General features: G+C 38.5%; 2 protein-coding genes and 3 long non-coding RNA genes across 8 annotated transcripts; 3 read left to right on the top strand and 2 right to left on the bottom strand.

Annotated features, from left to right (window-relative positions):
* Positions 1 to 242: 242 nt before the first annotated feature.
* On the top strand, positions 243 to 5,401 carry LOC116928789 (solute carrier family 15 member 2). Of its 3 annotated transcripts, none has more exons than XM_032935900.2 (16): positions 243 to 385; positions 527 to 582; positions 1,752 to 1,830; positions 1,899 to 2,040; positions 2,108 to 2,191; positions 2,252 to 2,526; positions 2,953 to 3,035; positions 3,153 to 3,320; positions 3,394 to 3,639; positions 3,697 to 3,957; positions 4,029 to 4,132; positions 4,206 to 4,352; positions 4,414 to 4,558; positions 4,624 to 4,752; positions 4,814 to 4,921; positions 4,997 to 5,401. In XM_032935900.2, the coding sequence occupies exons 1-16, from the start codon at positions 358 to 360 to the stop codon at positions 5,240 to 5,242; spliced, it is 2,301 nt and encodes a 766-aa protein (XP_032791791.2). In that variant the 5' UTR covers positions 243 to 357; the 3' UTR covers positions 5,243 to 5,401. The 3 variants fall into 3 exon arrangements, with proteins under 3 accessions (XP_032791791.2, XP_032791790.2, XP_032791793.2); XM_032935899.2 differs by lacking the exon at positions 2,953 to 3,035 and adding an exon at positions 2,629 to 2,711; XM_032935902.2 differs by lacking the exons at positions 243 to 385; positions 527 to 582 and adding an exon at positions 1,115 to 1,308.
* Positions 5,402 to 6,500: 1,099 nt separating this feature from the next.
* Positions 6,501 to 7,292, bottom strand: LOC116928821. Its single transcript, XR_004397383.2, has 2 exons — positions 7,058 to 7,292; positions 6,501 to 6,782 (listed from the first exon to the last, which is right to left on the bottom strand). It is a non-coding gene; the product is annotated as an uncharacterized LOC116928821 (long non-coding RNA).
* Positions 7,293 to 7,362: 70 nt separating this feature from the next.
* On the top strand, positions 7,363 to 11,788 carry LOC116928788 (solute carrier family 15 member 1). 2 transcript variants are annotated; one of them, XM_045177770.1, is made up of 15 exons: positions 7,363 to 7,384; positions 8,565 to 8,608; positions 8,686 to 8,764; positions 8,845 to 8,986; positions 9,054 to 9,137; positions 9,207 to 9,481; positions 9,547 to 9,629; positions 9,705 to 9,872; positions 9,937 to 10,182; positions 10,246 to 10,622; positions 10,712 to 10,885; positions 10,953 to 11,061; positions 11,123 to 11,251; positions 11,319 to 11,426; positions 11,494 to 11,788. In XM_045177770.1, exons 1-15 carry the CDS (start codon positions 7,378 to 7,380, stop codon positions 11,722 to 11,724), a joined length of 2,256 nt encoding a protein of 751 aa, XP_045033705.1. In that variant the 5' UTR covers positions 7,363 to 7,377; the 3' UTR covers positions 11,725 to 11,788. The 2 variants fall into 2 exon arrangements, with proteins under 2 accessions (XP_045033705.1, XP_032791789.2); XM_032935898.2 differs by lacking the exon at positions 7,363 to 7,384 and adding an exon at positions 8,120 to 8,290.
* A 705-nt stretch (positions 11,789 to 12,493) lies between these two features.
* LOC123475266 lies at positions 12,494 to 13,261 on the bottom strand. Its single transcript, XR_006650178.1, has 2 exons — positions 12,661 to 13,261; positions 12,494 to 12,597 (listed from the first exon to the last, which is right to left on the bottom strand). It is a non-coding gene; the product is annotated as an uncharacterized LOC123475266 (long non-coding RNA).
* A 93-nt stretch (positions 13,262 to 13,354) lies between these two features.
* On the top strand, positions 13,355 to 14,078 carry LOC116928816. Its single transcript, XR_004397378.2, has 3 exons — positions 13,355 to 13,508; positions 13,592 to 13,767; positions 13,840 to 14,078. It is a non-coding gene; the product is annotated as an uncharacterized LOC116928816 (long non-coding RNA).
* Positions 14,079 to 14,541: the final 463 nt, after the last annotated feature.

Raw genomic sequence — 14,541 nt, 5'->3', positions numbered from 1 at the left:
AACTGATTCCAAGCAACACGTGTCTGGCTCGTTGCACACTTGTCGAAACAGCTGGCATTTCAATCGCCCTTCTTTCTTTTTCCTCACACTGATAACCTTTTTATAACAAGCAAACAAGGATCTCTCTGCGACACAGCAATTCAACTAACTGTTGCATATTCATATTACAAAACCGATACGTGATATACTCCATGGTCGCCACCGAAAAGCTCTTTTGAATAATTCAACAGTTTGAGTGTACCTTCAGGCCAAGTACGGTGAAATTCAGAGCAAATAGTAAATCCATTGCTTGTTTTCATTATTTTCACGTAAAAGCAACGCACCAGATTTTTATCATCTCGACATTTCCCATATGGAATGGACTTATCATCGAGTAATTTGGAAAGTAAGTTGATCATTTCCTGTTCCCATATTGAAAATCTATTATTCCGCGTTGTTATTGTGTCCGAAGGATCTGGTGTCTTTTCACAGATTCGTTGTCCATAACCAGTAGTATAACTATTAATAATTTATATTTTTTTCATAGCTCTCGCCTTAATTGGAAAATGCAAGGATAACACCGAGGGGAAGAACGATGCAAAGGTAGTTTCAAACAGTTTCACGTGTTGTTATATATTACTAAAGTCAGGTGACACACGCTTACGAGTATTCGAGGCACGTTTAACGAATCGGGGAATCACACTTTTCCTTTGCAAATTAAAATGAAGCTGCGAAATCCATCTGGGATGGGTATAACGATAGGTGACGTATTGACCAATCATCATTGTGAGAGGAAATGTCCAAAAGGTTATGGGAAAATCCACTGCGGACGAATTTACACAAGAATGTAGCAAAGGTTAAATCAACGACGGAAAAGGTGAAATGGTTTTGAAGACGCAAATTTTGCGCTATTCGCAAGCCAAATTCATAGCTGTTATTGACCATTCGAGATCCTTTTTTTCCCCCTGCACCTGTCGTTTGTACCTGTTCGTTGTGCTTACCTCCCTGAGAGCTTGCCCCCAGGGCTCTGATTCCGCTACAGTATAGCCTATTTGGATTCCGTATACTAGATGACTAGACCCCCAACCACAGGTAGAACCCACCGCTCAGTCAGAAGACTCCCATTTGACCGACACGACCCATTTTCAAGGTTTCCTAGTTCACATTCGTGTTGTATAAACAGACTAAAACTACCAACGCAGTGTCAAAGTAGGCGTCTGCGTGTCAAGTCAGCAGATTTTTTTTGTATTCGTGTATTGTGATTGACGCCGAGCGTCACACATTGTAAACATGAGTTCCAACAACGACGCGGAAATTGCTCACGCACAGGTAAGCGTTTAAATCACATCTGCTGCTGTGAGTCGTTTTCAACACCATTGTTTTTTACTCGCTTCGTTTAACAATCGACCTGTCACGCTCAATCAACTTGGCATTTGATTCCGGATGCCATCGACGCGACATTCTTTGACGCTCGGCTTGTTGATTCCAGAGCCCGGCAGACTCTCCAGCCATGCCAGCGGCCAGTTTAAAATATTATTACGCGTGTTCACGTAGACCACTCATAGTCGAGCTTACTGTTGATCAACATCGCTGTTGGCGTTGTTGCGTTATAGACTACACCATATTTTAAGATTTTTTGTTATTTTCCTTTCCTCGGGGCTCTTTTTTGTTATTTGTATCACGATTCGACACGTTTCCAAATTTAGTTTGCTTTTATTAACATGATTACAATCCAATTTTTGATTGTAATTTTTTTTTTACCATTGTTATAGAAACACAAGTATCCGGTAGCAGTTTTCTTCATCGTCGTCAACGAGTTTTGCGAGAGGTTCAGCTACTATGGCATGAAAAGTACCTGAATTTCCGTTTTCCAAAAATTTTAACAATCAGTTTACATTCTTTTATCTTTTGTTGTTTAGCCGTTCTCACGCTCTATTTGCGAGATGTCCTCTTGTTCGATGAAAACGATTCGACAATATGGTACCACCTCTTTTCCATGCTGTGCTACTTCACCCCTGTTTTTGGGGCTATCCTTGCTGATACGTATCTTGGCAAATTCAAGTAAGATTTGCATTTGTGAGTTTTTTTCTTACAGTAAAAAACACTAATATGGTTTTTTTGTTTCCAGGACCATTCTGTATCTTTCGTGCCTTTACGCTTGTGGTAACGTTTTGCTGAGTGTGGCGTCTATACCAAACACGTTGCCGCAAAAGTAAGTGTTTGTTTACGAATTTGCATTTGAATACCTCAGATAATCTCCTGTATTCCGCAGAGAGTTTTCACTTTTGGGACTGTTCATCATTGCCTTGGGCACAGGTGGAATTAAGCCTTGTGTGTCAGCATTTGGTGGCGACCAATTTATTCGACCGCAACAGGATAAGCAACTGGAACAGTTCTTTTCCGTCTTCTATGTCGCTATCAATGCTGGATCGCTCATTTCCACATTCGTCACGCCCATCCTTCGAGAAGATGTTCAGTGCTTTGGGTCCAATTCCTGCTTTCCACTAGCCTTCGGCGTTCCAGCTCTCCTGATGATCATCGCTGTTGGTATGACGTAGTTAGTTTCGGGTTTTACCATGGATGCAATAATTCGGCCATTTGCATTCTAGCACCGGTATACGTAAACATGTTCTTGGATTGTTTGATTAGCTATTTTCTTCTCCGGCAAATGGAATTACAAGATGCGTCCAGCCGAAGGCAATGTCATGGTTGATGTCGCAAAATGCGTAGCTGTAAGTTATGGGACTTTGTATCCATCCGGGGAAAATTGCTTCTACATCCATTTACGGATCTAACGCTATAGGTTGGGGCACGCCCTCTTAATTCACTAGTGCGATAATGATTTCAAAATTCGTGAAATGTTGGGATATGTTCTAGTGGCCTTCGCCGGTTTATGTCGACATTCTCCCCACCCCCCTTTTTTTTTTCTGGCTATGCATTATCTTGTTTTTATTTATTTTTGTATCTATCCAGTTGTCTTTTTCGGTGGCAGAGGGTGTTATAAAATGAGAGAAACCGCCGGTAACGTTATGGTTGAGGTCGTCAAGTGCATGGCGGTACTTATGACTTTCATGCTTCTTTCCATTCTACTTCTGTAATTGCAACTAAAACTCAGCTTCCATTCGTAACAAATTAAGTGTATACTAAATAATTTGAATGGTATGATGTTACAGCACGCCGTCGTACGGAAGATTGAACACAGAGAAGAAAAACACGAACATTGGCTGGATTTTGCGGGGGACAAATTCGATAGGCAACTCATCCAAGACATTAAACAGGTTCTGAGGGTCTTGCTCCTTTATGTGCCTATTCCGGTTTTCTGGGCTTTATTTGATCAACAGGTAATTGTCATTTAAAATTTTTAAATCTGTTGAGTAAACCGAATTATTCTGTTTTTTCATCACCCATTTGAAGGGCTCCAGGTGGACGTTCCAAGCAACTCGAATGGATGGGACTCTTGGAGTAACTACTATTAAACCAGATCAGTTGCAAATTGTCAATCCTTTACTGATTCTGGCGTTGGTACCCGTTTTTGAGAGTGTGATTTACCCGTGTTTCAAAAAATGTGGATTACTTACCCCACTTCAACGAATCGGGACAGGCGGTTTGCTTGCTGGATTCGCTTTTGTCGTTTCGGGCATTGTCGAACTATACCTGGAGGTAAGATAATTCAAAAATTCATAGCGAGAAGAACTGATTTACAAATTGTACCTCCAGCCTACCTATCCTAGCATTCCTGACGCTGGAATGACGCAGTTGAATTTCATCAACACTCTTCCATGCCCACTGAACATCAGTTACATCAATAACAACCAAGTGAAATGGATTGAAATTAACGCAACGAGCTATTCGTTCGAACGTAACCTGAATAATCAATCGATCGATATCACAGCACAGCTAATCAGCAGTCCTGCATGTCAACAAATGAACTTTACTATTCCAACGTGGACTGGTACGATCAAAGGTGCCAGCACAAAGGTGAATGTCAAACGAGCTAGGATAGAAGAATTATCGGCCTTGTAAATAACAGATCCCATCGAAAACTATAGGCATTTTCTGTTATCGTTACTGGACATAATAGTAAACTGGATCTGATGCGAATGGAAAACGAGGAGCCACTGGATAAATCCAGTACGGGCCAACCGCGTGTCGGGTAAATACTTGATAACGATTCATTTTCTAATTATTTTCTCTTCGGTTTTTTCGTTGGTGTAAAAACAAAACAGGTTTGTTTTCCGGCAAGATGATCAAGTTCCTAATCAAGGCAATATAACCCTTAAAGCGGGAGAGCGAATTGTTAGTTTCACTAGGAAACTAATTGCCTCTTCATCACTATTCATCCAGACCGATGTACGAGAAATCGATGCTGGAACGTGAGTGACATAATCATCTTCCCTTCCTAAATTAATAACTACATTAACAATCCACATAAAGGTACGACGTGTTTATGGCTCTTCGAAATGGAGATGTTATAATGGAAAATTTGATTGGAAATATCACTGTTGTTCAAGGTGGTTCGTACACAATTGTCGCACAGCAATCTCACTTTAATCCTCAACTCATGAATCTCAACAATAATGTATAATTTTTTTATTACTTAAAAACATTCATGTAGAAATGCTAATTCCTCTTTCAATCAAGCAGTTACTTTTGCCGATTGAAGTGACACCACCGAGTTCTGTCCACATGTTGTGGCTGGTACCACAATATTTCGTCATGACAGTAGCTGAAGTCATGTTCTCAGTCACGGGATTACAATTTTCTTTTACTCAAGTATATTAAAAACTATTTAAATTTTCAAAATACATCTAAAAAATGTTGTTGTCAAATACAGGCCCCAGCTAGTATGCAATCGGTTATGCAAGCTACCTGGCTTTTGACAATCGCGTTTGGTAACCTGATTGTTATCATCGTCGCTGAAGCCAAGGGCATACCTAGACAGGTGGGGAACTCACTCTCGCTTATTACATCACATTGTTAATGGCTATGACGCAATTGGCTTTCGGTTTTTCACTAGTCCATGGAGTTCTTTTTGTTTGCTGGATTGATGGCGCTGGACATGCTCCTCTTTTTCTACTTGGCCGCCAATTACACGTACGTGAAAGTCGAAGAAAAGACCTTAGTCAATGAGAAGGTCGGAGATGAAGGAAAAGAAACGAAAGTACCTGATCATTCTTTGTCACCCATTAAACTTGGCACAGAAAACTCCAAAACGCCAACCGGTACGGAAAACAAAGGATTTTCCGACGACACTCCTATGTAAATCTTTCAACATAACTTTAAATTCGATATATCTCTAAAGTTGTGCCCTTGAGCGTAGCGAAGTATCACTACGCCAATTTTTAAAATACGTATGTTATTCAAAGTAATGGCGTAGATTCTGTAGTTTCCTCAAACTTTTTATTACACGACCGAATCTCCATCGTGTTATTCTAAACCATCCACATCTTAAAGGTGCTTTGATGAAGCAAGTTGTTTTCAGTAAGTGGTTGCTCGTATTTTTTTTTTTTATTTATTTATTTGTCAATCCGAAATACGAGATATGACCTAGTTCGGCACCCGGAATCCTCTTTTACTCATCTATCATCACAACAAAATAAAATTACTAGTATTGTGTAGTATAGGATTATAGCAGTTAACAAGGTCAACTCACATATGCCCAGTTTTATATGAGCATAGGGAGGATTCGCTAAATATTATGTGACACAAAAGTAAAGTATCTTGTATCTAACGCCATGATGATAATCTGACGCCGCTGGGGCGAGTATCTCAACAGGTTTCCTATCTCTGCCATCACGTCACACGACCACGAGGGTGGCAACTCCGTTGGGGTAGGCCTAACTCTTTTGGCAGTCGAAAATTTCATTTGAATTTTCTATTAGTTTCTGGCCTGTTGCAAACTTCTCGAAAAAAGTACTGTAAATAATACATCTTCTACATCTAGAGTTTTACTAAATGTTATTACTTATCACGTATTGTTATATGGATTTTATCGTCGCAAAGGACATGTAAATTCATGCAACTTGTTGAACCGGATTTGAAATAGCTCAACTTGTTATCGCTGGTTCTTACGGTTTGACCTATGTGCCGTTCAATCAAAAGTGACATGTGATTATTTATCTAGTCGAAAAACCGTTGGACCTGGAACAGCATGATAAGAATGTAGTAACAAAAGCAATTAAAAACAGCAACATAAATTTATTATTCATTTAATGTCATTTGTTTGGATTTTCAGAAATTGATGCCCAAGATCGGTGTTTCACTTCTTCAGTGGCAGCAGTGCACCTACGTCTCCATATACCATTACCATCAGTGTTTTGCATATCACCAAAAATTTCTTCCTGTAATCAACTGTTCAAGACATCTTGGCACTATATGAACCAATCGTTCATTCTCCAAAAACTAAGACAAAGCCTGTATATGTATCACAAATTCTTGATGTTGAGCTATTTTTCTCCAATTCAGGGTTCTATTTTGACATGCACTTATCTTTGAAATTCTAAGTGAATTATATACGAAAACTCATATATATTTTTATTAGAGTCATACATTTGAAGAGCTTTATCAATTATTAGTGATTTTCATCAATTACTGAAATCTTCTACTTTTCAGATACTGTTGAGCCCCTGATTTTATCTGCTGACGACACCAATCCTGCGCGAAAATTATTGGTGCTTCAAGGACGATCGTCTCAGTATCCCCTGGATGCCACCCCAATGTTTTGTCGGTACAGTGGATAAGGTCATGTTTTCCTTTGCTGGATATGTCTTCTTCATATCTTCAAATAGAATGAGTAGAGCAACCTTAAAGAAATTCCGGAAGAAACGTTAACAGAAGATATTGTTCCATACAGACGCCTCCTAGTATAAATCAGTTATGATGACCTGGCTAATGGTATTAGGATTTATGGTAACGTGATTGACATCGTCGTGATTGACATCCAGTTCGGCTTATGTTAGGTAAGCTACTAATTCTAACGATTCAAGTCCTTCAAGTCAACTAACAGTATCAGACATTAAGGCGGGAGAATTTTTCTTGTACATCGGTATCGGGCGAGTCACAATCATTGTCTACGTACTTCTGCGTTCTGTCCCGGAGATAGATTTAAGGTAAAGGGCAAGACGATGGAGCTCGAAAAAAAACATCTCTCAGCAGCATCGGAGCATACAGAACATCGTTTTCAGCCTCATCTTCTGACGGTGACAATGACGTAGGATAAGTATAACAGTTTCAATAAAAACTGAAATTATTTGCTGAGGTATTGTGAACAGAACCTGAAAATTATTTACGGTTGTGCATTTTTAGCATGCTTATCAAAACTAAAAAAAAAAAAAAACTTTTCAAATAGGTCGTAGGCGTAAAACTAACACTTGTGTTGCAGTACAAGACGGCTTTGAAATGTTAGGTAAGTCATTTAGACCACATAATATCAATCAAAAAAGATCGTGACATTATGTCGTCATTGGCTGCAAGTATACGACGATACGGTATATGACGGTATATGACGGTAAATGACGAAACAGTAGACACTATTTTTGAGTGACAAGGTAACTTATCGTTGCTCGATTAGAAATTTTATGCATACTCATTTAATGCGTCCTCTTGGTGCTATCTAGTGCAAAGACCAGAATTATTAGTCGACGTTATCTTTTGAAAAGACCAGAGATTCGATATAGAATTTAGTTTTTATTTCCTTACGCTGGAGATGCAAAAAATGAAGCATGCATCACTAACTGAGTTTAATTGCGTATCAAGCACTTCTGTAAGAACCGACTTTAATTTAATGTTTAAAAATTTTCTAGGATGCGCTTTTTTGAACTACTCGCGTCAGCTTGGAATACAAGTTGCTTGCTCAAATAGAAGCTAATTCCATTCTTTTTGTGATATGGAGCCTTCTTTACTTTATAGTTTGCAAACTACTCAGTAACTTTTACGCCGAAGGATTGGGTCATTTAAAAACAACTATTGTCTAAACGTCTAAACTATAACGTTTTCGAGTTATGAAGGAGAGGGCAGCCAGCTATCAAGCGTAGTATGTGGGAATGGATTGGCTGCGTCGATGACTGTCCATTATCTCGTTGTTAAGATTTGATATATTTGATAAACGACCAGTATAATTATTTTTTTCATGAGTGATTAGTACGCTAGTTGAAGAGGGGTCTCTACAGACGTGTTGGAATCAGTGGGAGACAGACTTTTGTCATAATGAGCCGTAAATCCTCTACCTCCTTGACGGAGGGTGTACCTTCAACCACCAAGGCTGTCCTTCCACCGTACGAAGAGCCTAATTCACCACCAGTTAAACTTGATCGTAACTATTGTTATTCTATTATTGTATTTTTTACAAATTCGATTAATTTTTATACATTGCACAATCGGGTAGGAATAGTTGCTGAACCAACTATTATTAAGCAGGGAGAAGCTTATTTAAATATTAAAAAAAAAATATATATATATACATGGTTGTAAACATGGTAGCCGCACCAATGTAGTCGCTATCACCACTTGGTTTTCCCTCTCCATAATATTAAAAAAGAAATAGTAGTAAACGTAAATTAAGCTGACGTGAAATTTTTTGTCTCTAGTTGAGAAACCACCTTTGGGCGTTGAAGAACCTGATAAGAATGTGGTAAGTAATAAATGTTCACAAAAACATGTAAATTTTCTGATAAGTACTTTTTAAATGAATCAACATCTTTCTTATAGAAACTGAAATATCCGAAATCTGTGTTTTTCATCGTAGTCAACGAGTTCTGCGAAAGATTTAATTTCTATGGCATGAGAAGTAAGTTTACCTTTTGGTCATCACGTGTTTTCTATCTATCTAATCTAACAATCTTTTAACTGTCATAAATCTGAATTCAGCCGTCTTGACACTCTACATGAAACAAATCCTTGATTTCTCCGAAGACAAAGCAACCGTTCTCTACCATACTTTCCTAATGTTTTCTTATTTCACACCGATTCCTGGTGCTATCTTGGCTGACACTTACCTTGGAAAATTCAAGTTAGAAGCTACAAAACAAAATCGAATTTTTTGCTCATGATTATAAAACATTGTCTTCTATTCCAAGAACTATTGCGATCCTGTCATGCATCTACGCCTTCGGTAGCATCATGCTTGCCGTAGCAGCCATACCGAATTTCCTTCCTCAAACGTAATTAATCATTTCGGTTTATACGTTTCATCAACAAATTTTTTATTTGGGTGTTGCTCACAATTCTAGAGGATTTTCCATGACGGGCTTGCTCATTATTGCAATCGGTACCGGCGGGATCAAGCCTTGTGTTTCAGCTTTCGGTGGCGACCAATTTGTTCGTCCACAACAGGATAGACAACTTGAAGCTTTCTTTTCCGTCTTCTACTTTTCTGTTAATGCAGGATCATTGATTTCCACCTTCATAACACCCATCCTTCGCGAAGATGTCCATTGCTTTGGGGACGATACGTGCTATCCTCTGGCTTTTGGTGTCCCTGCCATCCTTATGATAGTTTCCATCGGTAAATGAAATTTAAAACCTGTTTCTTGAAACTTAACGTTTTTTAAATCTTACCTTAATGTTAAGTTATCTTTGTCGCTGGAAAACCATTGTATACTATAAAGAAACCGGAGGGCAACATCATGGGTGAATTCTTCAAGTGCATTGGCGTATGTATTGCTTAAAGCGTTTAGTACTTACAAGTAAATGAATTTGTGATAAAGTGTTTTCCAATCCGGATATAGCATGCTATCAACCGCAGATTTAAGTCTAAGGGAGAGAAACGCGATCATTGGTTGGATTTTGCATCAGACAAGTTTGACAAACAGCTTATACAGGACGTCAAGCGGGTGTTGGCTGTTGCATTTGTTTTCATCCCGTTACCCGTCTTTTGGGCACTTTACGATCAGCAGGTGAAGGAATTTTATTCATTGATTAAATTAAGTCTTTGATTTATTTGTCTAATTATACAAATAGGGTTCAAGGTGGACATTCCAAGCTATGCGCATGAACGGAGATCTGGGAGGCTTTGTGCTTAAGCCCGATCAGATGCAAATCATTAATCCATTGTTAATATTGCTGATGGTCCCACTTTTCGAGGCTGTCATCTATCCTTGTTTCAAAAAGAGCGGACTATTGACACCACTTCGTCGAATTGGCTGTGGTCTTGTGTTCTGTGGTCTTTCTTTTGTTATTTCTGGTTTCCTGGAGATCGCTCTTGAGGTAAAAGTTTTTGCAAACCCATTTGTACTAGTTCAACTGAAAAAATTTGTTTTCTAAATTCAGCCGACATACGCGACGATACCCGCTGATGGTCGAATGCAGCTCAACTTTATCAACACTTTGCCTTGCCAAGTCAACGTCACGTATCGAGTCACAGACAAAAATGGAGATCTATCTATCAAAGCAAACGAATATGAGTTTGTGCAAGACCTAGAAGCAGATCAGGATATCTTCGCCAGCGCTTTCTTGGAAAATGCAGATTGTGGGGGTTATCTTCAATTCAATGGTGGTTTCAGTACAGGAGAAGTGAAGCTAGGAAAAGGAGGTGGAACAAAAGGCTACTCGATCTTAATCACTGAACGCGAAAATGAATTGACAATAACTCGCTTGAACAACGAGGAACAACTGGATAAATCTGATACTGGAGATCCGTCTGTTGCGTAAGTTTTACAACCTGATTGTGTCTACTAGGTTAAGAAGATAGGCCTGCCAAACCCACCAATTATACTTGCTTTTGAATATATCTTAGATTTTTCGTCGACGATAATACGTTCCAAGAGTATGCCGGATTGAACATAACGATGCGGCAGAAAACTAAAAAGAAGACTTACGAATACATTTACGTTCTAAACGATACGGCTGCAACGACACCGGAAGTAGAATACATTGTTCAAACCGAGTACCAAAAGACTGAAATTGGAACGTAAGTTATCAAATTTTTATTAATTGTTTGTAACTATACAGATTGAAAAATCCCCTTCTTTTTATAGGTATGAGTTGTTTTACAATGAAACACCCGTTGGAAAGTTGGAAAATCTCATTCAAGGCGGCGTGTACAGAGTCGTGATCCAAAAGGCGCTGAACGAATCTGATTTTTACGTAATTATTTCCAAACTTGATTAACTTTTCGTTATCTCTGTCTAATTCCATTCATTCTTAGCATGTTATGACCGTAGAAGTAACACCCCCAAATAGCGTCAACATCCTCTGGCTACTGCCTCAATATTTTGTTGTTACAGTTGGTGAAGTCATGTTTTCGGTTGCTGGGCTTACGTTTTCATATTCTCAGGTAGGTCTAGTTGCAGTTGAGCTGTTTATAAAAGGTTGTAATGTCGTTAATTCAACGAATTTCCTAGGCACCCACTAGCATGAAGTCAGTCATGCAATCAATTTGGCTTCTAGTTAATGCCTTTGGTAATTTGATTGACATCATTGTGATCCAGTTTCAGTCTGACATGAGTCAAGTAAGCCAAAGTCAAGAAAATTTACTTCCTGCTCGAACAGTGTACCATTTGTGTGTGTGTGTGTTAGGCGGATGAGTTTTTCTTATTCGCTGGTATCATGGGGATAGCAGTCATTGTTTTCACCGCCATGTCGTGGAATTACAAATACGTCGAAGACGAGAAAAAAGAAAACGACAACGAGAAGAAACGCCTTTCTGCAGCATCGAATCACAAAACTGATTCCTCGTCGTCTTCTTCTTCTTCCGATGAAGAGGATGAGACCAAAAAAGGGGAAAAGAATAAGGCCTTTTCAGAGTAAATGTATATTTCTTTTGTACGTAAAAATTCTATATAAATTAAATAGACGACAACTAGTGATCACATGCAAATGCTAACTATATTTTCTCGCAAGGGTTAACTATAATTTCTACGGGTTGAGTATAGCGAATCTGATGTGATTTTCATAATTTTTTAAATGGTTTAACTAGCCAATAATAGTAAAAAATATTTGTGTACTAACCAATACAAGTTAAAATTAAATAGCGCTTCACAGGTAAGTTAGCCACCGGGAGGGACAAATTGATGAAACCCTTGTCTAATGCACCGTCTTCTAAGCCATTCTCGTATTTGAGGCACAATGTTCGCCCAAATATGGCTATATCCGTCGCCTCTAAACTTAACTTGGAGGTTTAACCTGCAAATTGTCTTGAATTTAAAACAGTGTAAATAAAATAAGTGTTACCAAAATTTTAGTATCTAATAAATAAGGGTGAAACCAATTTATGTTTTATGTGGATATCTTGATAAATCAAAATGTTATCAAACTGTTACTTTTTCCGATTGAAGTGACACCACCGAGTTTTGTCAACTTGATGTGGCTGGTACCACCAAATTTCGTCATGACCTAAAGGTGCGTCTACACTAGCAGTTTTTAAAGACAAGTTACGGTCATACAGGCATACCGGCATACAGTCTTACTGCCACGCTATTTCAGTTTTTCCGTAACGCAATCTACACTGCACATAGGTTTACAGACATCATACGGAAAATGGGCGTTGCAGAAGGCAGGGCAAACTTTTGTAACTTTGTAACTTTTGTAACTTTGTAATCGTGCAATGTAGTATTATACAATACAGGATGATTTTTAACACACAAAATGAACCTCTCGACGTCTTTTGTTTCTAGTTTCAGTCTACAAAATATTAAAATTGTACATAAACTGAGAAAAAGCAACAAATAGAATTTAAGTATTTACTTTTCGGTTATTTTCTTTGGGGATTTCTTTTCTTTGGAGATGGTTTGGGCCCCATGTTTTTTATTCAAATTCAAGTTTTTTAATACGCATGACGACTGTGGCAGACGAATTTCAACAGACAATGTTGCAGTCATGTGTGGTTGCACTAATAAAGAGTATTTGAAAATCTATACTTTATTCTCATTGGCTGAACCTTATTTTTCATCTTACGGAAACTCTCACTTACGGGAAAAGTTTGAATCATTTCAAACTTTTTTTCTTACAGACACACAGGCTACAGGCATACGTTTACGGAAAATCGCTAGTGTAGATTGAACGGAATAAGCTTTCCGTATGCCTGTATCGAGTCTGTATGTCTGTATGACCGTAACTTGTCTGTAAAAACTGCTAGTGTAGACCCAGCTTAAGCCATGGTCTAAGATAAAGATTAGATGGTCAAACTACAGTACTCCCGGCGTCACTTTTCGCGAACCCAATTTTTGATCTCGCACCCTCTGAAAGTGCTGCATTAAGCGGAGGTGTAAAGAAAGATAGGGTTTTCGAATACTCGCACCAAGCGGACATCTAGAGAGATATTATTGTAGTGCATGAGATCTCCGCATGGTGCAGCACTTTCGGAGGGAGCGAACCCGAATAAGCCTTAAAAATCGAGTTCGCGAAAAGTTACCTGGGGCGTGGCTTATTTACAGGGGTTTTACATGGAGTTCTCAAACTATGTTTTTCATTTATGGGGCTGGTATCTCATGTGGTATGCTGTCATTACGACCACGAGGCTGGTAATCCTTTGGCAGTTGAAAAGTTCATTGTAACATGAATTCCGGGATATAGTTTTAAATTTCTTGAAAAAGGTATTGTAAATTATTTATCTACACGAAAATGCTAGAGCTCTCATGTTATTACTTATGGTTGTATGGATTTTATTTTGGTCAAGGACATATCTAGACTAGACGTATATAAAATCATGCAGCTTGTTGAACCGTACTTGAAATAGCTTGGCTTGTTATCGTGGTGCTTACGATTTGACCCATGTGCCATTCAATCAGGTGACGTGTGATTATTTGCCTAGTAAAAAAACCGTTGAACTTGGAGCATCATGATAAGGATGTGGTAATAAAAGTTAAAAAACAACAACATAAATTTATTCATTTAGTACCACTTGTTTGATTTTTGGTTTTTCAGGAATTGAATTCTAAGATCTTTTTTTTTGCAAATCATTACCAAATTTTGTCAGATTGTTCATGTAATCAACTGTTCAGCCATCAAGACATCATATGAAAAATTTTTTGATTCTTCAAAGACAAAGCAACCACCCTCTATCATAAGATCTTGATGTTGAGCTTTTTTTCTTCAATTCTGGGTTCTGTTTTGGCAAGTACTTATCTTCAAGAGTATAACTGAGTTACCTATAAAAATTCACATTTACATTTTTATTAGAGTAACATATCTGAAGAGCTGTATCAGTTACTGATGATTTACAGGAACTACTGTGATACTGACAAAAGTTTGTGCATTTGACACTTGCCAAGGCCGCCTTACCAAATTTCTTTCTGTAAACGTAAGTAACTGTAGTTGGGTCGCAGATTTCGTATGTTTATTACTTGAAAGTGCCGCATTACTCAAGCAGATTCTACAGAACGGGATTACTCCTTGCAGAAATCGGCGCTGGCGGGATCGCCTTGCATCATAGCATTTAGTGGAAATCAATTCATCCGACGTGGGCCGATCAAAGTGTTCGAAGCTCTCTTTTTTATCTTCTACTTTTCAGATAATGCTATGTTCCAGATTATAACTGCTGATGACACTAATCCTGTGCAAAATTTATTGGTGCTTCGCGGACGATCGTTTCAATATCCCTGGATGCTGCCCCCCCTCCCGTGATTC

The sequence above is a fragment of the Daphnia magna genome, linkage group LG8, assembly GCF_020631705.1.
Source record: "Daphnia magna isolate NIES linkage group LG8, ASM2063170v1.1, whole genome shotgun sequence".
NCBI lineage: Eukaryota > Metazoa > Arthropoda > Branchiopoda > Diplostraca > Daphniidae > Daphnia > Daphnia magna.
The sequence above is the reverse complement of the archived record's forward strand: the minus strand, read 5'-3'. Positions and strand labels throughout refer to the sequence as shown.